The 17,064-nt window shown below is 41.2% G+C and overlaps 1 protein-coding gene across 1 annotated transcript; it reads right to left on the reverse strand.

The window, feature by feature from the left end:
- Positions 1-948: 948 nt before the first annotated feature.
- Positions 949-7,790, reverse strand: LOC124958454 (actin, muscle-like). Its single transcript, XM_047516482.1, has 3 exons — positions 7,765-7,790; positions 4,847-4,911; positions 949-1,688 (listed from the first exon to the last, which is right to left on the reverse strand). The coding sequence occupies exons 1-3, from the start codon at positions 7,788-7,790 to the stop codon at positions 949-951; spliced, it is 831 nt and encodes a 276-aa protein (XP_047372438.1).
- Between the last annotated feature and the right edge of the window lie 9,274 nt (positions 7,791-17,064).

Below are 17,064 nucleotides of genomic sequence, written 5' to 3' on the forward strand. Positions count from 1 at the left end.
TTATTGTGGAAGGTTTTTATTTACTTTTCAATTCTGAGGCTAAATTTTGCTGGATATAGTATTCTTGGTTGGCATCTATTTTCTTTCAGAGCTTGGTATGTATTATTCTAAGCCGGCCTCCCTTTTAGGGTCTGGGTTGAGAAACCAGTTGAGATCCAGATTTATTTACCTCTAAATGTGACTAGTTGTTTTTCTTCAGCAGCTCTTAAAATTCTATCCTTATTCTGTATATTAGGCATTTTCATAATAATGTGTCTTGGAGTAGATCCGTTTTGATCTTGTATATTTGGAGTCCAATAGGCCTCCTGTATTTGAATTTCCATTTTTTTTAAGGTGTGCACTTTTATTGAACTGGTCTCAAGTCAGTGTACAGGTAAGCCCTGGCTGCCTCCACACCTCAGCCCACTCTCAGGGAGACCAAAAGCTTTCATACATCTCGAGTTGGGGGACAAAAAGGGGGGCCCACGATAGCTGACCATTCAAAAATAAACAAAATAAAAAAGTATTAAGGCAAAGATTAAAAAAATTTGCATTACATAATTTACACAAAAGCAATGCTGTCACCTCCCCTGTATGGACTTGGGTGAGGACTGGGCCATCCTCCAGGAGGAGGAGTGGGGTGGCTTTTGGGAGGATGAGGGACTTCCTGTAACAATGCATCTCACTGTATTTGGAGTGACTATTAAAAAAAAATAACAATGTACAATCAAAGTCTTTGGTCATATTGTAGAACTTTGGGGATGCTCGCTCCAACTGACTGCTGTCACCTTCACTGTTCCAGTTTTTAAATCCTGAGTCAAAAGTGCCAAAACAAAAAATGAAAACAGAAAGAAAAAAAAAAAAACAAAACCAAAAAACCAAATAAAGCCTTGCCAATCTCATCTTGTTTTCTGCACAAGTTAGGTTTTTGTCAAGAAAGGGTGTTAACACAGCTAAGTAATAGTCTGCCTAGAAGCACTTACGGTGGACAATGGAGGGACCAGACTCATCGTACTCCTGCTTGCTGATCCACATCTGCTGGAAGGTGGACAGTGAGGCCAGGATGGAGCCGCCAATCCACACAGAATACTCACACTCAGGGGGAGCAATGATCTTGATCTTCATTGTGCTGGGTGCCAGGGCCGTGATCTCCTTCTGCATCCTGTCAGCAATGCCTGGGTACATGGTGGTGCCACCAGACAGCACTGTGTTGGCATAGAGATCCTTGCGAATGTCAATGTCACACTTCATGATGGAGTTGAAAGTAGTTTCATGGATGCCACAGGATTCCATGCCAAGGAAAGAAGACTGGAAGAGCGCCTCAGGGCAGCAACACCGCTCATTGCCAATGGTGATCACCTGGCTATCAGGCAGCTCATAGCTCTTCTCCAGGGAGGAGCTAGAGGCTGCAGTGGCCATCTCTTGCTCGAAGTCCAGGGCAATGTAACACAGCTTCTCCTTGATGTCATGCACGATTTCCCGCTCGACTGTGGTGGTGAAGCTGTAGCCACGCTCAGTCAGGATGTTCATGAGGTAGTCTGTCAGGTCCCGGCCAGCCAGATCCAGACACAGGATGGTGTGGGGGAGGGCATACCCCTCATAGATGGGCACTGTGTGGGTGACCCCATCACCAGAGTCCATCACAATGCCAGTGGTACGACCAGAGACATACAGGGCATACAGGGCAAATAGAGGGAATAAGGTTAGAATGAGAGAGAGAAAGAGAAAGAGAGAGAGAGAAAGAGAGAGGAGGAGAGAGAAAGAAGGAGAAAGAGGGAGAGAGGAAGAAGTTTCAAAAGAGTAATTTATATGAGATAGAAAGGAGACAGAGATGGATGGGTGTGATTTGAGGTTGTAGCAGATAGTGCCAGGGTGTGAATTGGAGATAAGAGAAGCAGGTATAAACTACAGCTAGGAAAACAAAGATGGGTAGATTGAATCTAATTCATCCTTTAAACCATTAGATGAAATACAATCAGATGTGTTGAAAGTACAAAGTGGCAATTGGGTTAATAATTATTGTTCAAATGAAGGAGTTACTTATGTGATCAAATTTGATGTTAGTTGTCTATAATATAACATGTCCAGGTTGAATGTTGGTTTGGATCTCATTGGGGCTTGGACATTTAGCAGATGTTCATCAGTCTCCTGAGTTGCTGGGGGATACAGAACAATTTCCTAGTGCTGATTGTCCTACCAGCTTCTGGTATGTCAGCCCTGAGGTCTGCATCTGGCTGCAGTGCAGTGTTCCTATTGTGTGCAGTAGTTCAGAATGTAGGCTCTGGAGTGTCCCTGTTATTGCTGTGTGTTGCCATGTACCTGTTCCCCTCTACTGGTTCTTTTTGCAGTACTAAAGGTCCTATTGGTTGTCTGTGGGCATAGGAACTCTGGTAGTGAATTTTTTGCAGATTATCTTTGATGCAGAAGTATTTCCCTCAGGTACAGTAGTGAAGGGACTCCAGTGGTTCACCTGAACTCTAGTTTCTACTGCCCAACGTTGTGAATGGCATGTGTTGATTTCCAGTGTGAGGACTTGTAAGGGCCCTGTCACTTGCAAGTTATGATCATGCTGGTTATCAGTCCCTATCTGCTGTGTAACCTCAGGCAATTTCCTGATGGGTCTCTATGCCACTAGATATTCAGGCAGTTTCTTTCTGGTAGGCCATTTGATCAGGCCCTGTAATCCTGAACTTGGGTACTGTCCCTAGTCTTTCTGTGGTGCCTCCCCTCCAGAGTCAATGGTTGGGGGCCTGGTGAACCTGCTTTCCTTTGTTCAGTGCCAAACCTGCTTCTTGTTGGCTTTATCTGTGTTGAGTGAGTGAGTGGAAGCTGCACAGAACTTTTGTCCCTTCCCAGGTCACAGACACTGAGCAGGGTTTGCAGCACTTTTCTTGTACTGGTCCTTTCCAGTCTGCTCCATTCCCCTAGTGGGGGTGCAGGGGTAGGGAAGGCAGTTTCAGTGATTTAGGGCTAGTAGTTGTCCTTGTGGATGTTTTTTTTTCTGGCCAAATTTTTAAGAGCTTCCATTGCAGGGGCCTTCCCTCTGGTTTATTTTGCAGCTGTATGGGCATGGGAAGACAGCGTACTGATTTAAGATGATTGGTTGGCTGATGGCTCCATAAGATGGCTGTGGACCTCTGGCTCAGCTTTCTTTTCACAATTTGGTTTTAAACTGTTTGTGCTGTTTTAAGGAGTTTTCTGTTACTATTGCACTTTAAGTTTTGTCTGTTTTTCCAACCATTTTTAAGTGGGTGAACTTGAGAGAAAGTCCACTCCCCACTCTCTCTAATGCCCTTCCCCCATCAACTGTTATGGGTTGGGTGGGAGTTAGGCTGCTGCCCATCTATTCTTTACTCTGGTACCCTATCTTCCAGTCTTTCCAGGTCTCAAATCATGCAATATCAAGTCTAAGTGACTGATTTCATCACCAACTTCTCAATTTTTCTTTTTGTTTGCTGCCTCCTCTGTGCTGTGAGAGGATCCAGGGTTGCTGCCTACCTTGCTTCTGCCATCTTGAGCCCCTTAATTTTCATTTGCTTAACTACTCTTCTAGTGAATTTTATCAAATTGAGGGCTCTGAGGTTTTTGAGTTCTCTGTGAGGTATTTCTCTAGGTATTTTCTGTAGTTCTGGCTTAGTTGTCGTGAATTCTTTTAATTCTTTATCTTGGGAAGTTTTTATTTCTTCTATGATTCTCAATGGTAACTTGGTTGTCAATTATTTTCTTTCAGAGCTTGGATTAAGGTCCAAGTCCTCCCAGATTTTAGAGTCTATGCTGAAAAGTCAAAAGTAATACTTATTGATTTACCTGTAAATGTGATTTGACAATTTTTCTCTTGCCACCTTAAGCATTGTATTCTTTTCTCTATGTTAGACATTTTGATATGATGTTTCTTGGAGAGGTTCTTTACTTGTATTTTTGGGGTTCCATACACTTCCTGTTTGTGGACGTTCATCTCATTTCTAAGGTTTGGGACATTTTCTACTCTTTTGTCACTGAAATTTTCTTAATGCCTAGTCTGCATTTCCATACTTTCTTCTATCCCAGTGACTCCTATGTTTAGTCTATTAATATTGTTGAATTCTTGTGTATTCTAGTGTGTGTGTATTTTTTTTTTTTTTTACTGAACACTGAGCATTCAAGTTCATACACACTGTCTTCAAGAATTCAATTATCTTCACTACAGAATTCAGTCTGTTGATAATACTTTCAAGGGAATTTAAAAATCTGATTTGTTGTATCTTTAAGTTCCAGGAGTTCTTGTCAGAAACTGAATGAATCATTGCTTTCAACTATGTAACCCTGCACAGTGAGCTTCCTCTCCTGGGAAACCTTCAGTGCAAGGGCACCAAGGGGATCACCCATTTGCAGATGACCTGTTGATAGGGAGAATTCCATGCTGGTCATGGAATTTACTAGCTCAAAATCCTTGAATTTAAACCCCAGCTGCCTGGATGTAGACAAGATGGGTATAAACTGATAAGCCCCCAACTAGCTCACAACTTCATCCTGTTTACCCAAGAAGCCTTTTCACAGTGAATCCCTTTGGTATTTAAAACCTATGAAGTAAACACATGGAGCCTTGTTCCTTGTTAGAACCAGATTCCATCAGGGCTGGATCACCCACTGAGTCCCACCTCAACATATAAATGAGACTTTGTCTTTATTTTTTATAACTACTTATTTCCTTAATTATAATTTCTAAGTTTCCTAATCCAACCCACCACCTATGCCCAGAGGATTGCTTTGTGCTGTGCAGGTTGCAAGAAGTTTTGTTTTATTTTTTCCAGATTCTCCATCCCTTTATTAAAATGTTTCATCTCCTGTATTTTCTCTCTTACTTACTTTCTTAGATCTTCGTTTAGCTCATTGAAAATTTTATTAATCAATTTTAATAGTTTTTCTCTGGAATTCTTTCCATATATGTGTGTTCTTTTGTTGGGGGATTATAAGTTTTGGTGGAGGACTTATTTACTCATTTCCTCATATTTCCTGAGGTCTTGCATGTGTAAATTTGTTGATATGGATTCCTGTTACTCTTTATGACGGTGTCCTTTGGAGTGTAGTGATCACTTTTGTAGTAAGTCCTGTCTTATTGGTATATCTTAACTTCCATACCTAGGCTCAGCATAATCCAAGGGGTAATTTCATGTGCCAGTGCTTCTCAATTTGCCACTCCAGAACTGCCAATTTAATTCCCTCTGGGAGAGTTGTTAGAACAATGTTGTTCCCTCTGTGCCATCTGGAAACCTCTCTCTGCTTTTTCTGCAGGAGCAGATGCCTGAGTGGGACCTGAGGTTTCTCCCTAGACATTCCTACCTTGAACCTCATCATTGGTTTAGGGTTTCCTCATCCTATTCAATGTATCAAGCTATTGTTGGAGCTTGAGAAGAGTTGTGATGTGTGAGCAAGGCATGCTGTGACTTGGCTGAGTTGCAGGTGTAATTCAGCAGCTGGTCTCTGCCCTGTGAATTCATAGTGTCCCAGGCAATTCCAAGCCTCTCTCGGAAAAAAGGAGAAAAACAAAAAACAAAAACGAAAAACAACAGCAACAACAGCAGCAAAATTGTTCTGCATTAAGTGAAAAGAAATGGCAAGGTCCTCTGTTAACAGTGGCAACAACAATAAGCAGCTAGATATAGCATTAGACTATACAGCAGGTGTCAATTATGACATTCACAGTACTAATAGCTGTAGCAGCATGAATGATCGGACAGAAGCATATGAACTGGTTCTAAAAGAGTAAAAGTACAGCTCATTGAGGGAAAATTGTATAGGAAGGCAAAAGAAAGTTAGAATACTAAAAACGTGGACAAAGTGAAAAGAGAAGAGAGATAGCAAGTGATGGCTATAAGGACAAATAAAAATTAACTAAAAGAAATTTGAGAGAGAGAGAGAGAGAGACAGAGAGAGGAAAGAGAAAGAGAAAAAAAAAGTCTATTAGAGGGGGAAGAAAGGAGGGAAAAAGTAATACAAGAGGCAAAAATAAAAGCAAAAGACAAACAAAATATCAAACAGTGCAATTGATTCTGGAAGTGGTAAAGAACAAATGGGCCACATGGGTCGGTTCATGCAGCTGACATTTCTGGTTTAATTCTAGCCTAGTGTCACATGAAAGTCCGTGGACCCATCAGGTAAGACAGCTATGCAACCTGGGTTTATGGTTGCTATGTCAAGTTCTGTGGCCCTCAGGCAATAGACTAGAAGCTTAGTTCCTTTATGTGGACTGCATCTTAATCACATATGTATCCTAAATGGAATGCAGACTCTACCTTGCCTTGTGTGGCCTTAACATGATTGACATGGGAAACTATATATTTTATTGTATTTTTAAACACTGCACCTGAATTACATGTGCTGAATTCTGTATACCTCTGACCCTTGACACTTCACTGTCCTTCCTCAAACCTTGGCAACATTACTTGGTCAGGTTGTGTCTCAAGATCTGAGGACCAAAAAAGATTGCTTTGGAATCAGCATTCCAACTTTAACTTACAGGAAGAAAAGGGAGCATCAAGAAAGCAAGAATATGTGTGTCCTTGGGTCAACTGAATCTCTAATTTATGTAAGCTCGGAATCCCAATTCACTTCAGAAACCAGTAACTGGATTGCAGGTGTAGAGACTGAAGTGAACAACAGCAATGTCCATTCACTTAACAAACATAATGAAAACTTGCCGCAAATAAGCATATGTCAAATCACTGAAAAAATCCTCTAAGTCAGATTGGGGTTCAGGACTGTGGACCCTGCCCCACCCTGAAAGAGGATCTCCTAGGTAAAAATTGCTTCTGGCAATCAAATAATATATCATTTATGGCATAATGATTGACACTGCTTAAAACTCATCCCTCAGTATTTAGAAAGTCTTCGTGTGGGATTTGGATACACTTTTATATTTTTATGTTGTCTTTTTGTTTTAGTGAGTATGAAATTGCTCCAAAATTGGTGAACAGTGGTGTCTTCATCTCTTAATGTTTACTCATTTTTCTCCACGTCTTTGTGGCTTTCCTCACTTACCCTCCAATGGCGGGAGGAAAGCGAATCCCAGTTACGACTGAGGATCTTCTTCCTGGACCCCTGGAGACTTCAGGACGACATTCCATTTTTAAACCTGGGAAAGCACTGTGGTCTTTAAGATGCTGAACATGGCTCTGGCCTGGGCCTTGTACAAATGGGAAGGATCATCCCGGGTGTGGGAAGACGCTGGCTGTATGAAGCATGGTTAAGAGGAGGCAGCAGGACCTTCAGAAACACAGTGAAGGTTCACCCTCACCCTTGGAGCTGAGGAAGCAGATATTTATTCCTCCTTGGCAGGCCTCGGGCAGCTGGTAATTACCAATTATTTGTCCCTAAGATACAAATGTCTCTTTTTTTTTTTTTAACAGCGGGTGAACAAGCTACTAATTCCAGACTTCCATGGCTACTTAATGACCACACGCTGAAACTGACACGACAGGATGCACAGCGTCCCCTGAGCCATCGACTTCCTCAGCTGCAGCACTATTATTTTCACCCACGAGGATGCCCCTGTTGGAGATCTAGATAAGTCAAGACTCTTCCGCTAGGATTATTGTCCTCCTTGCACTCGCGCTACACGGACCACTTTTCTCATACTCAGTTCTTGTCGCCCACCCTCCCCATGCAGGGTGGGTCTTATCACCTGTGCAAAATTCAAGGCAATTTCCCCACCTGGATTCCCTTGGTCGGAGCCCCCAGGTTCTTCCCAGGGGACATTCTGCTGGGTGACAGTTCCTGGCATGCAGTCAGTTCTACCTCTGCATTCACCGTGTGAAGATCTGAAAATTGACCATTACCGCAACTCAGTACTTTCTTTCTGTGTTTGTTATGACACCGCAAATCCTCCTCTCCATGCCCAGCACCCCACATCAGAGGGGCACACTGACCACCATGATGAGCCTGTGTTGAAACAGCGAGGTCACCCATCGTCCCTGGGGTACATTAGGGCTCACTCAGCGTGTACACTCTAGGGGTTTTGACCAATCTGTAAGACTCTTATGCACCTTGCTAGCATCCTACAGAGGTTTCTCTGTCTAAATAACCCTGGTGCTCTGCTCCTTCATCTCTCCTTCCCTGGTGACCTGGCAAGCACCCAACGTTACTCTTCCCACACTCTGCTTCTCCGGAGTGGCATATTATTGGGGTTATAGAGTGTGTGGACACTTTAGAGTGACTTCTTTCCCTTAGTCATTGGCACTCAAGTTTTCTGCATGTGTTTTCATAGTTGGTAGCTCACTTACTTCACCTGTGAGTTCAATTTCATCACCTGATTGTACACTTTATCCATTCATCTGATGAAGGACATCTTGGTTACTTCCAAGTCTTGGCAGTTTCGAGTAAAGCTTCTGTAAACAGCTTTGTGCAGGTTTTGAGTGGATGTCTGTGCTGAAGTCATTTGGGTAAATACCAAGGAGTGTTATTTCTGGATCGTGTGGCAAAAAAAAAAAAAAAAAAAAAAAAAAAGTTAACTTTTGCAAGGAACTGCCAAACTGTCTTCCACAGTGGCTGTGCCATTTTGATTTCCCACCTGCCATGAATGAGTCTTCCGATACTAATAAACAAATACACTGGTAGCTGCGCATCTTCTCAGGTTGTGTGTTTCTGGAGCATTCTATACACAGACCTGACGTGAAACTCTTCACAGTACTTCTGTCTGTAGGATTCTGCTCTGTGAGGAACTGTCACAGAACTTTGTCACTACTGTTTACAACGGACAACGTTCCTGTGTTTTCCCCTCTCTCAGGGTTTTGGTCCAGTCTGCCTTCTCACCTGTGGGTTAGTTGAAGTCACTGTCTCTACTTCCAGTTGCCCTCCACTCTGACCTTTTGTGTTTGTGAGAGGACCTGAGAAGACTGAAGATTTTGCCACATTGCTTGCGTACCTGGGGCATGCTTTAGGTGTGGATTATTGTTTTTTTCCCTTTTTTGTTCTCTGGATTTTTTGGTGCTTTATAGTTATACAACATAGTGGGATCATTGTTACGCACTTGTAGGTACACTCAAATCAACAACACGATTTGGTCAATCTTATACCCGATTCCCCTCCCTCTCTCCCTCCCCTCCTCCCTCCCCCTGCTATTTTCTTCATCTACAGGTCTCCCTTCTTTATTTCATGAGATTCCACCCACATTTTTTCCTTTCTAGCTCCCACATGTGAGAGGAAACATCTGACCCTTGAACTTCTTAGTGTGGGTACATCCCTTATCATAATGTCCTCAAGATCCATCCATTTTCCTGCATTGCCATAATTATAGTCTTCTATAGGACTGAAAAACCTCCGTTGTATGTAATGCCACAGATCCTATATTTAATCATCTGCTGGTGGACACCTAGCCTGGTTCCATAATTGAGCCATTGTGAACTATGCTGATATAGACATGACTATACATATATCAGTATAGCATGCTGAGTTGAATTCTTTGGAGTAACTACTAAGGAGTGGTACAGATGTTATGGATTCTTGTAAGTATTTGAACGTAATGGAAAGAATCAGATTTTCCCCCACATTCTTTATATGCCTAGTTACTTTCCAGTGTGAATTTTTTCATGTTTTAAGTCACTGGACCACAGTAGGGTCTCCCACATTGCTACATATGGTGTTTCTCTCCACTGTTAATTCACTGTTTTTATTCAAATCCAGAATATGAAAGTTAAGAATATAAAACTTTCTCTTTTTTCCAGTTAATAAATTTAAGTAACACAATTAAACTTCATTAATTAGAACTTTTCTATTTTGAAGTCTGATAATTCAAACTCTAAATTTTAGGGTATTTTTGGTTCAATATCATCATTAAATAGATCTGGAGAATTCAGGTGATCTGTATAAGAATACAAGAATAATAAACTAATTAAGAGAATAAATCACTTAGAAGTATTTTAAAAGTATAGTATTCTACTTATAAAAAGTTTTCAATAGTCATTAAACATTAAATGAACATAAGATGCCTCAAGTTCTTCCCAATCACCTTTTGAATATCATTTAGTTTAAAATCTTATTTGGCAAATTGATCAGTTTGGTTCAAGCCAATTATTTGTGCATATACACATTTTATGTTTCCTAATGAAAGGTGAGTTCCCTGAGGGCATTCCTTGTCTTGTTCATCTCTGCATCCTTAACAAGCATAACATATGGGGTATGTCAAGTATCAGAGCTGATCAACATTTACACAAATTACCAAACCATATTTAAGTACTTGAAGCTCACTAGACTATCTTATAACTTGTTTTTTTTCCTTACTAATTTGTCCTGCTCTTCCTCATGATTAGTCCAGGTTAGTTGATGTTTTATTATATATCCAAAGAGCACACAGTATCCGATTATTACCTTTTATGAATTTATTTATAGCAAAGATAAGGATACAAAGGTCTTCCATATATAATTAGTAAAAGAGTCCCTCATTCCTGCGGCTGCCGCTCATGGCTACCCAGGCTGCACACTGAGACCAACAGCGCCCCCTAGGCAGGGGGGATGTGGCAGCCTGCTTGTGTCCTCTGGCTTAGGACCTAATTCACAAGATTTCCATTCTAGGAATTGACTTATAAATCAACATTATTTTCAAAAGACTGCAAAGAGAGGCTATGTTGCTGGAAGAGAAAAGATGAAGCCATCTAATTTTAGCTTATCCCCTGGTTCAGTCAGAACAGACATCAAACTGAACAGTGTCATAATGTCTAAGTTCACACTAAACACTTCTCACTGAATCAAAAATTTGAAATATTTATTTATAAAGTTAATAGCTATCTTGGAAATTAAGCACTTCACTGAATATTTTTTTTTCCACACACATTTTCATTTAATTAGTGCTAAAAGTAAGATGTTCATAATTTCTCCAGTATCCATTTGAACATAAAACTAACTTAAAATAATAAGACACAGGTTCTAGTACAAATTTTCTAGTTAGTCATATCACCCTGGACAAGCCATTTTAGATCTCTGCCTTCACCCACATCAAGCAGGGGTAATCTTATCTTAACCTGCCCCCTAAATAAGCAGACATAAGATTATGTGATAACATTTTGCTAAAGTCCCTAATCACAAATAAGGTAAAATATGTAAGATTTTTATCATCGCCAGCTATTTTCTAATATTTGACTGATATTTTTATAATTTAACCAAAGCAAACATTGCATGTTTACTACTATAAAATTCAATAGTTATACAAGGCAAAGTAAAATGGTAAAGCTAGTTATAATAATAAATCCATTCAGCCATGTTCTCATTCAATTACATTAAGAATTATAAAAATAGGTAAAAGTTTATAAAAATATTTCTTCATATCATAGTTTAGGAATTCTTGCCAATGTCAATAGGTTGTCTGGCATCAGCCATCCAGGTAGGTCTTAGGTACTCAGAACAGTTGTATTGTCCCTAGATTTGGTCAAACAGATTTGGCAGCCCACCGTGATCTGTCTGTGAGTTCATAAGCCAGATCAAGCGTGTGGTTCTCCTCACAGTAACTGCGTCTGTTTCAAATTAAATCAGCTCTCCTTCTAAAAGAGTTAGTAAAGAAAAAAAGGTGTAATAAAATCAGTGAGCTCTTCACAAATGTCAAATTCTGCTCAAGGACATTAACTGCAAAATCAGTTAACAAGGACCTAATAGTGGTGTTGTCATAGGAAGAGAAGACCTGCACATGTCATGTCCTCAAGGAGTATGAACAGCAGAGAAAGTGGTCAGTGACAAGGGTCCTAGAGATGTCAGCAGAGACATGGGTGCTGTGGACGTGGAGAGCCCTGGAGATGCAGAGGCAAGACAGGCCACAAGATGTGGGCTGTCCTTGTGGTTGAGGGAAGGGTAATGTGTTTAACCCAGAGTGACTCAGGCAGGAGAGGGTCAGCCACAGGCAGCAAATACCTGGAGCAGAAAACTGTGGGGCTTGCACAGAAATCCATCTGGAGGGAACAGGCAAGGCCATAGGAGTCCATCAGACCAAGCAGGGGACATCCCCAAGGACCAGGCTGAGGAGCTGAGGCAGTCTCTGAATCCTGAACTTCTGGCTTCTTATCCTGGTGCTGCCAATTACTAGCTGTGTGCCCTCAGGCAGGTGTCTTAATCTCTATTTTCCATTTCCTGTAGATGGGGTGAAATGATCTGCCCACCTTCTAGGCAGGTGACCACAATTTGCTGAGGAAAGCCCTGGTTCACCTTGTTGTCCCTGATACTAACCATTTAATGTTTTTAATTTTCACCCTCCAAAGGACTCCACATTTTACAATAAATATGTATGTCTGACCTACTAACAGAATTGTTGTAAAGACAAAAGAGGTTTGCAGCAGAGCCCACCTCTAGTAAAACACATATAATTATTGGTCGTTCACGTTTTCCTGAACGGTTCCATGAAAATTGCTGAGAGAACACGTATTTATTTATTTATTTATTACAGACTGCATTTTGATTTACTGTACACAAATGGGGTACATCATTTCGTTGGTATGGTTGCACATCTTGAAGGAGAGTGAATACATCACAAGCAGAGTGTTCAGTGGTCTCTAAGGTCCTGGTGGTCATTGTAGGCTAATCAATACCTTTTATTTTCTTTTTCTCTTCTTCCTTCCTCCCTTCCCTCCCTCCCTTCTCCCCCTCCCTCCCTTCTCTTTCTTTCTCTGCTGGGGTTTGAATCCAGGATTTCACACATGACAACTCCATGTTCTACCTCTGAGCTACACCCCAACCACATTTTCTACTTAAGTAACAAGGACTTGCAGCTGACACTTACCTGGGACCCACCTCCGGTCAAGACTTAAAAAAAAAAAGGACTTTTGGGAAGTCACCTGACCTAGAAGGGAAGGGGGCTGCACACCGGGCAGCAGGCTCTACTCAGGGGCGCTCAGCAGAGGTGCAGCTTTCAGACCCTCCCTTCCCAGCTCCATGCAGGTGCCTGGGAATGTCCAGCTGGAGAGGGGAAAGGCCCTGGAGAGAGGGTTTCCCCCCCAGCCCCTCTTTCCTGGCCCTCTGGGCACATCCTCATCAGCCTCACCTTCAGGTTTCATCCAGTTCAACCAACCTGTTCTCTAAATAAACCCTTCTCTGATCCTCTGAACAAGAGGTTTCCCTATGTAGAAGAAAGCCCTCTGTGTTCTCTGACCCACAGCTTCTTATCTGTATCTCTCTCCCTCTCCGATCCCATCCAGTCCTCCAGTCTATTTAAGGTGTGTCCCCTCTGGTCACTCAGAGGCACAGAGGCACAGGGTTTTCCTTCCATTACTGAGTTAGCATGAAAAACAACCCTCTAAGCGTGCACCTTCCTGTGTGTGTGTTTGTGTGAGTGTGTGTGTTTGTGTGTGTGTGATGAGGAGCAGATTCTTTCTTGATTCTAGTGGACTCTTATGTTAAGGCTACACCTTCTTCTTTCTCGAACCCAATTCCAGAAAGGAGAGTTCGACATTTCTCACTCTTCATGGGTTTATGGTCTCTCTGGGAGTTATACTCTTCCCTTTACCAGTCACATTCCTTAGGTCCTTGCACACTCACACACCCAGGGGAGTTCAGTCCTTTGCAGGCTTCTGACACGTTAGAAGCACTGTGCTGGAATGTGGTGGGTTACTGGGATGTGGACTGAACACTGAGAAAAACAGCTTAAAATCCCAGTTGCAGGTTGGATCCAAGGCAAGGTTTGGGGAAGGACTCACTGACCTAAACAGTGAAATCTCATGGTCAATCAAGATGTTTGCAATTTTAGGGGCCTCTCCTGAAACTTTGTTCTGGGGTAGGCAGCTCCCTACCTCACTTCTTTAGACTTGAACCCAGGATTTCACACATGAGAAGTACATGAGGAAGGAATTTATCTTCATGGAGATGCCCAAGTTTCGTCTTCTTCCAGCCCTGAAAATGAAAGAAGAAAAGAAAAGAAAAACAATAAAAGGAACAGACAATATTTTGTACCAAAACACTGTACAATCAGGAATAAGCAATGCAGAAAAAGCAACTTAGTGTTCATGCATTCTTCAAAAAACTTCTTTTATTGACTTTTTTAATGCAGGTGCACTAGTCTGAGAAATATAGCCCTGAAACAAAATTGCTACTTAATAAAGTAATAAAGATCTTTTGAATGCCTATTATGTGTCCATATCTGAGGTCTTCTGGGAATCAGAGAGTAGGTCAAATATCACTCTTTCTTACCCATTGTTTATTTCTCTGTAAGGATACCAACTCACTTGGGATAGAATCTGTGGGTGATTTATATCTGCACCATGCTGGTCATAGCAAAGGATCAATATTTGTCAGATAAACAAGGGGCACTGAGCACCAGCCCAAGCCCCATGTGGATCTCCAGCATGTGCAGACAATACCACACCCCGTGAGGACACTGCTACACAATGCACTGTGGCTCCCCTTCTATCAACACATTGGGATGACTCTGCCACCATCTTGGATTATCCCTGACGATGTCACTGCTATCTTTAATTGGGGCAGCTTCCATCCTGGGACACCTGTCAGAGACTGGAAGTTCATTATCAAGGTAGCTACTGGTTAGCCACTACTGTGGCCAACAACTTGGGACTTGGCTGCTTATATCCGGGGATATCAGCCAGGTCCTGAAAGATCATCACTAAGGGCTCTGCAGGATTGGTTGCATCCGAGATATCCCTACTAGGTGTGCTGATAACCACCATCTTGCTGCAGAGGGAGGAGAGAGCCTCAAAAGGGGTGGGTTGGTGGGAAAAGAGTGCGAGGGCATGTTGATCCTGGATCTTCCAGCAAATAGCCTGGCACCCACCAGGATCCCAGAGACAACTCGGGAAGCACTTGCTGGGACCCAACATCAACCTGGCCCATGACTCCACTGAGCACCAACAGGGCCCTCCAGCTCCTCAATCCCCAGTCTCACAACCATCCCCTAGCCACCAACCCAGCCCGGTGCCTGCAGCTACATGGCTGGCACACAACTTTCAATGTCTGGTCCTGATCTGCCCAAAACAGAACAGCTGAGATAGGCACAGAGGTCCTGGAGCTCAGACCTCTGGGGAGAGAGGTTCCTGATTGGAAAATTGAAAGGACAGGGCAGGAGAGATGAAATTTAGAGACTAAATTATAGACTAGGAATTGTGGGGTCCACAAGTGAGGGAAGGGGCACCAGGCTCCTGTGTCAAAGTGTACCCAAAAGGAGAGTCTGGGGTGCAGTCTTCCAGAGGGACTGGCAATTGCTATACCCTGCCTCCAGGAGTCCCACCTCCAAGTCTAATCCTCCCACCTTAGTAACTGTCATGATCCTCAGGGTGAAGTTACCAGCAAACTCCAAACAACCCCACCTATCACAAGAGAGGGGAGACAGAGAAGATGTTGAACTGCAACAGAAACAATTGTTCAATTTTCCTTCAAGACTCTTTTTTTTCTTTTCCCCATTTTAAAAAATTTTTTCATTTCCTGCTCTCAAATACCCATCATCTTTGAAATGAAGTACCTTTCATGTATCAGACTACTAAAGACTGGGAGGTTTGAATAGTATGTTACAGTTTTGTTGTAGATTTTTAAAAATTTTTAATTTTAATTTTTAATTTTTAATTTTTCTCACTTTCTTTATTTTCCTCTTATTTATTTGTTTCTTTCTCAGAGTCTTTCCCTCCTTTTCTCATGCTAACAACCAACTTCTTTTGATTCTGCTTTCACTCTTCTTATGATCTAGAATCTGTATATTCTCATTTCTTATCTCATCAACATTGCATTTTACACTCCTCCCCATCTTCGTCATTCACCATTAGAAATTGTAGATCTTATTGGAAACCTATTGTTTATGCTGTAGATAATAATAGAACTCATCATCATCTCTGTTTATTATGACAATACAGTTAACATCTTAATAGGGTCTATTTGGTTTAAAGTTGTATATTGTTTGTATTGGTTGCTGTTAATATTGATCTCCCCCTTAAAAGTGAGTTATTGGAAACTGGCAAGTACACTAAAAACCTATAGGGGGGAAACTGTAACACCTCAAATTCACATTGCTAGAGGAGAAGATGCACAAACAACTTTGAAAAAACAAGGGAAGAAAGTGCCCCAAATAAACCAAGATATTATATTAATAGAATTCATTGACAGCACAGTAGAAGAAATGTCAGAAAAGGAGTTCGGAATGTATTTAATTAAAATGATCCATGAAGTAAAGGGTGATTTAAGAGAACAAATGCAGACAATGAATGATCACTTCAATAAACAGTTAAAAGAACAAATGCAGGAAGTGAAAGATTATTACAATAAAGGGATTCTGAAAAAGAAATCCTTGAAATGAAGGAAACAATAAGTCAAATTAAAAACACAATGGAAAGCATAACCAATTGAATAGATTACTTGGAAGACAGAATCTCAGACAATGAAGGAAAAGTTTTTAATCTTGAAAGTAAAGTTGACCACATAGAGAAGATGATAAGAAATTATGAACAGAACCCCCAAGAATTATGGGATAACATGAAAAGACCAAATTTAAGAATTATCAGGATTGAGGAAGGCACAGAGATACAATCCAAAGGAATTAACAATCTATTCAATGAAATAATATCAGAAACTTTCCCAAACCTGAAGAATGAGATGGAAAATCAAATACTAGAGGCTTACAGGACACCAAATGTACAAAATTACAACAGATACAAACCAAGTCACATTATAATGAAAATCCCCAACGTACAAAATAAAGGTAGAAATTTAAAGACCATAAGAGAAAAGTATCAGATTACATATAGGGGAAAAACCAATACAGATATCACCAGATTTCTCAGTCCAGACCCTAAAAGCTAGGAGGGCCTGGAACAATATAATTCAAGCTCTGAAAGAACATGGATGCCAACCAAGAATCTTATATCCAACAAAAAAAACCTTCAGATTTGATGATGAAGTAAAGTCCTTCCATGATAAACAAAAGCTAAAAGAATTTACAAATAGAAAGCCTGCACTACAGAACATTCTCAGCAAAATATTCCACGAGGAGGAAATAAAAAACAATAATGAATATCATAATTTCTTGCTCTATTTCTGTAAGGTACATCATTGGGATTTTAATTGGAATTGCATTGAATCTGTATAGAACTTTTGGTAGTATGGCCATTTTGACAATATTAATTCTTCCTATCCAAGAAC

This window comes from Sciurus carolinensis, chromosome 11 (genome assembly GCF_902686445.1).
Source record: "Sciurus carolinensis chromosome 11, mSciCar1.2, whole genome shotgun sequence".
NCBI lineage: Eukaryota > Metazoa > Chordata > Mammalia > Rodentia > Sciuridae > Sciurus > Sciurus carolinensis.

Coding starts and splice junctions, on each gene's coding strand:
- LOC124958454 (XM_047516482.1), bottom strand. CDS start 7,790: ATGGTCAATTTTCAGATCTTCACACG. Junction 4,912..7,764: donor AATTTTCAGATCTTCACACG/GTGAATGCAGAG, acceptor CCCCAACAAAAG/AACACACATATATGGAAAGA. Junction 1,689..4,846: donor GATTAATAAAATTTTCAATG/AGCTAAACGAAG, acceptor TTCTCTCTCTCA/TTCTAACCTTATTCCCTCTA.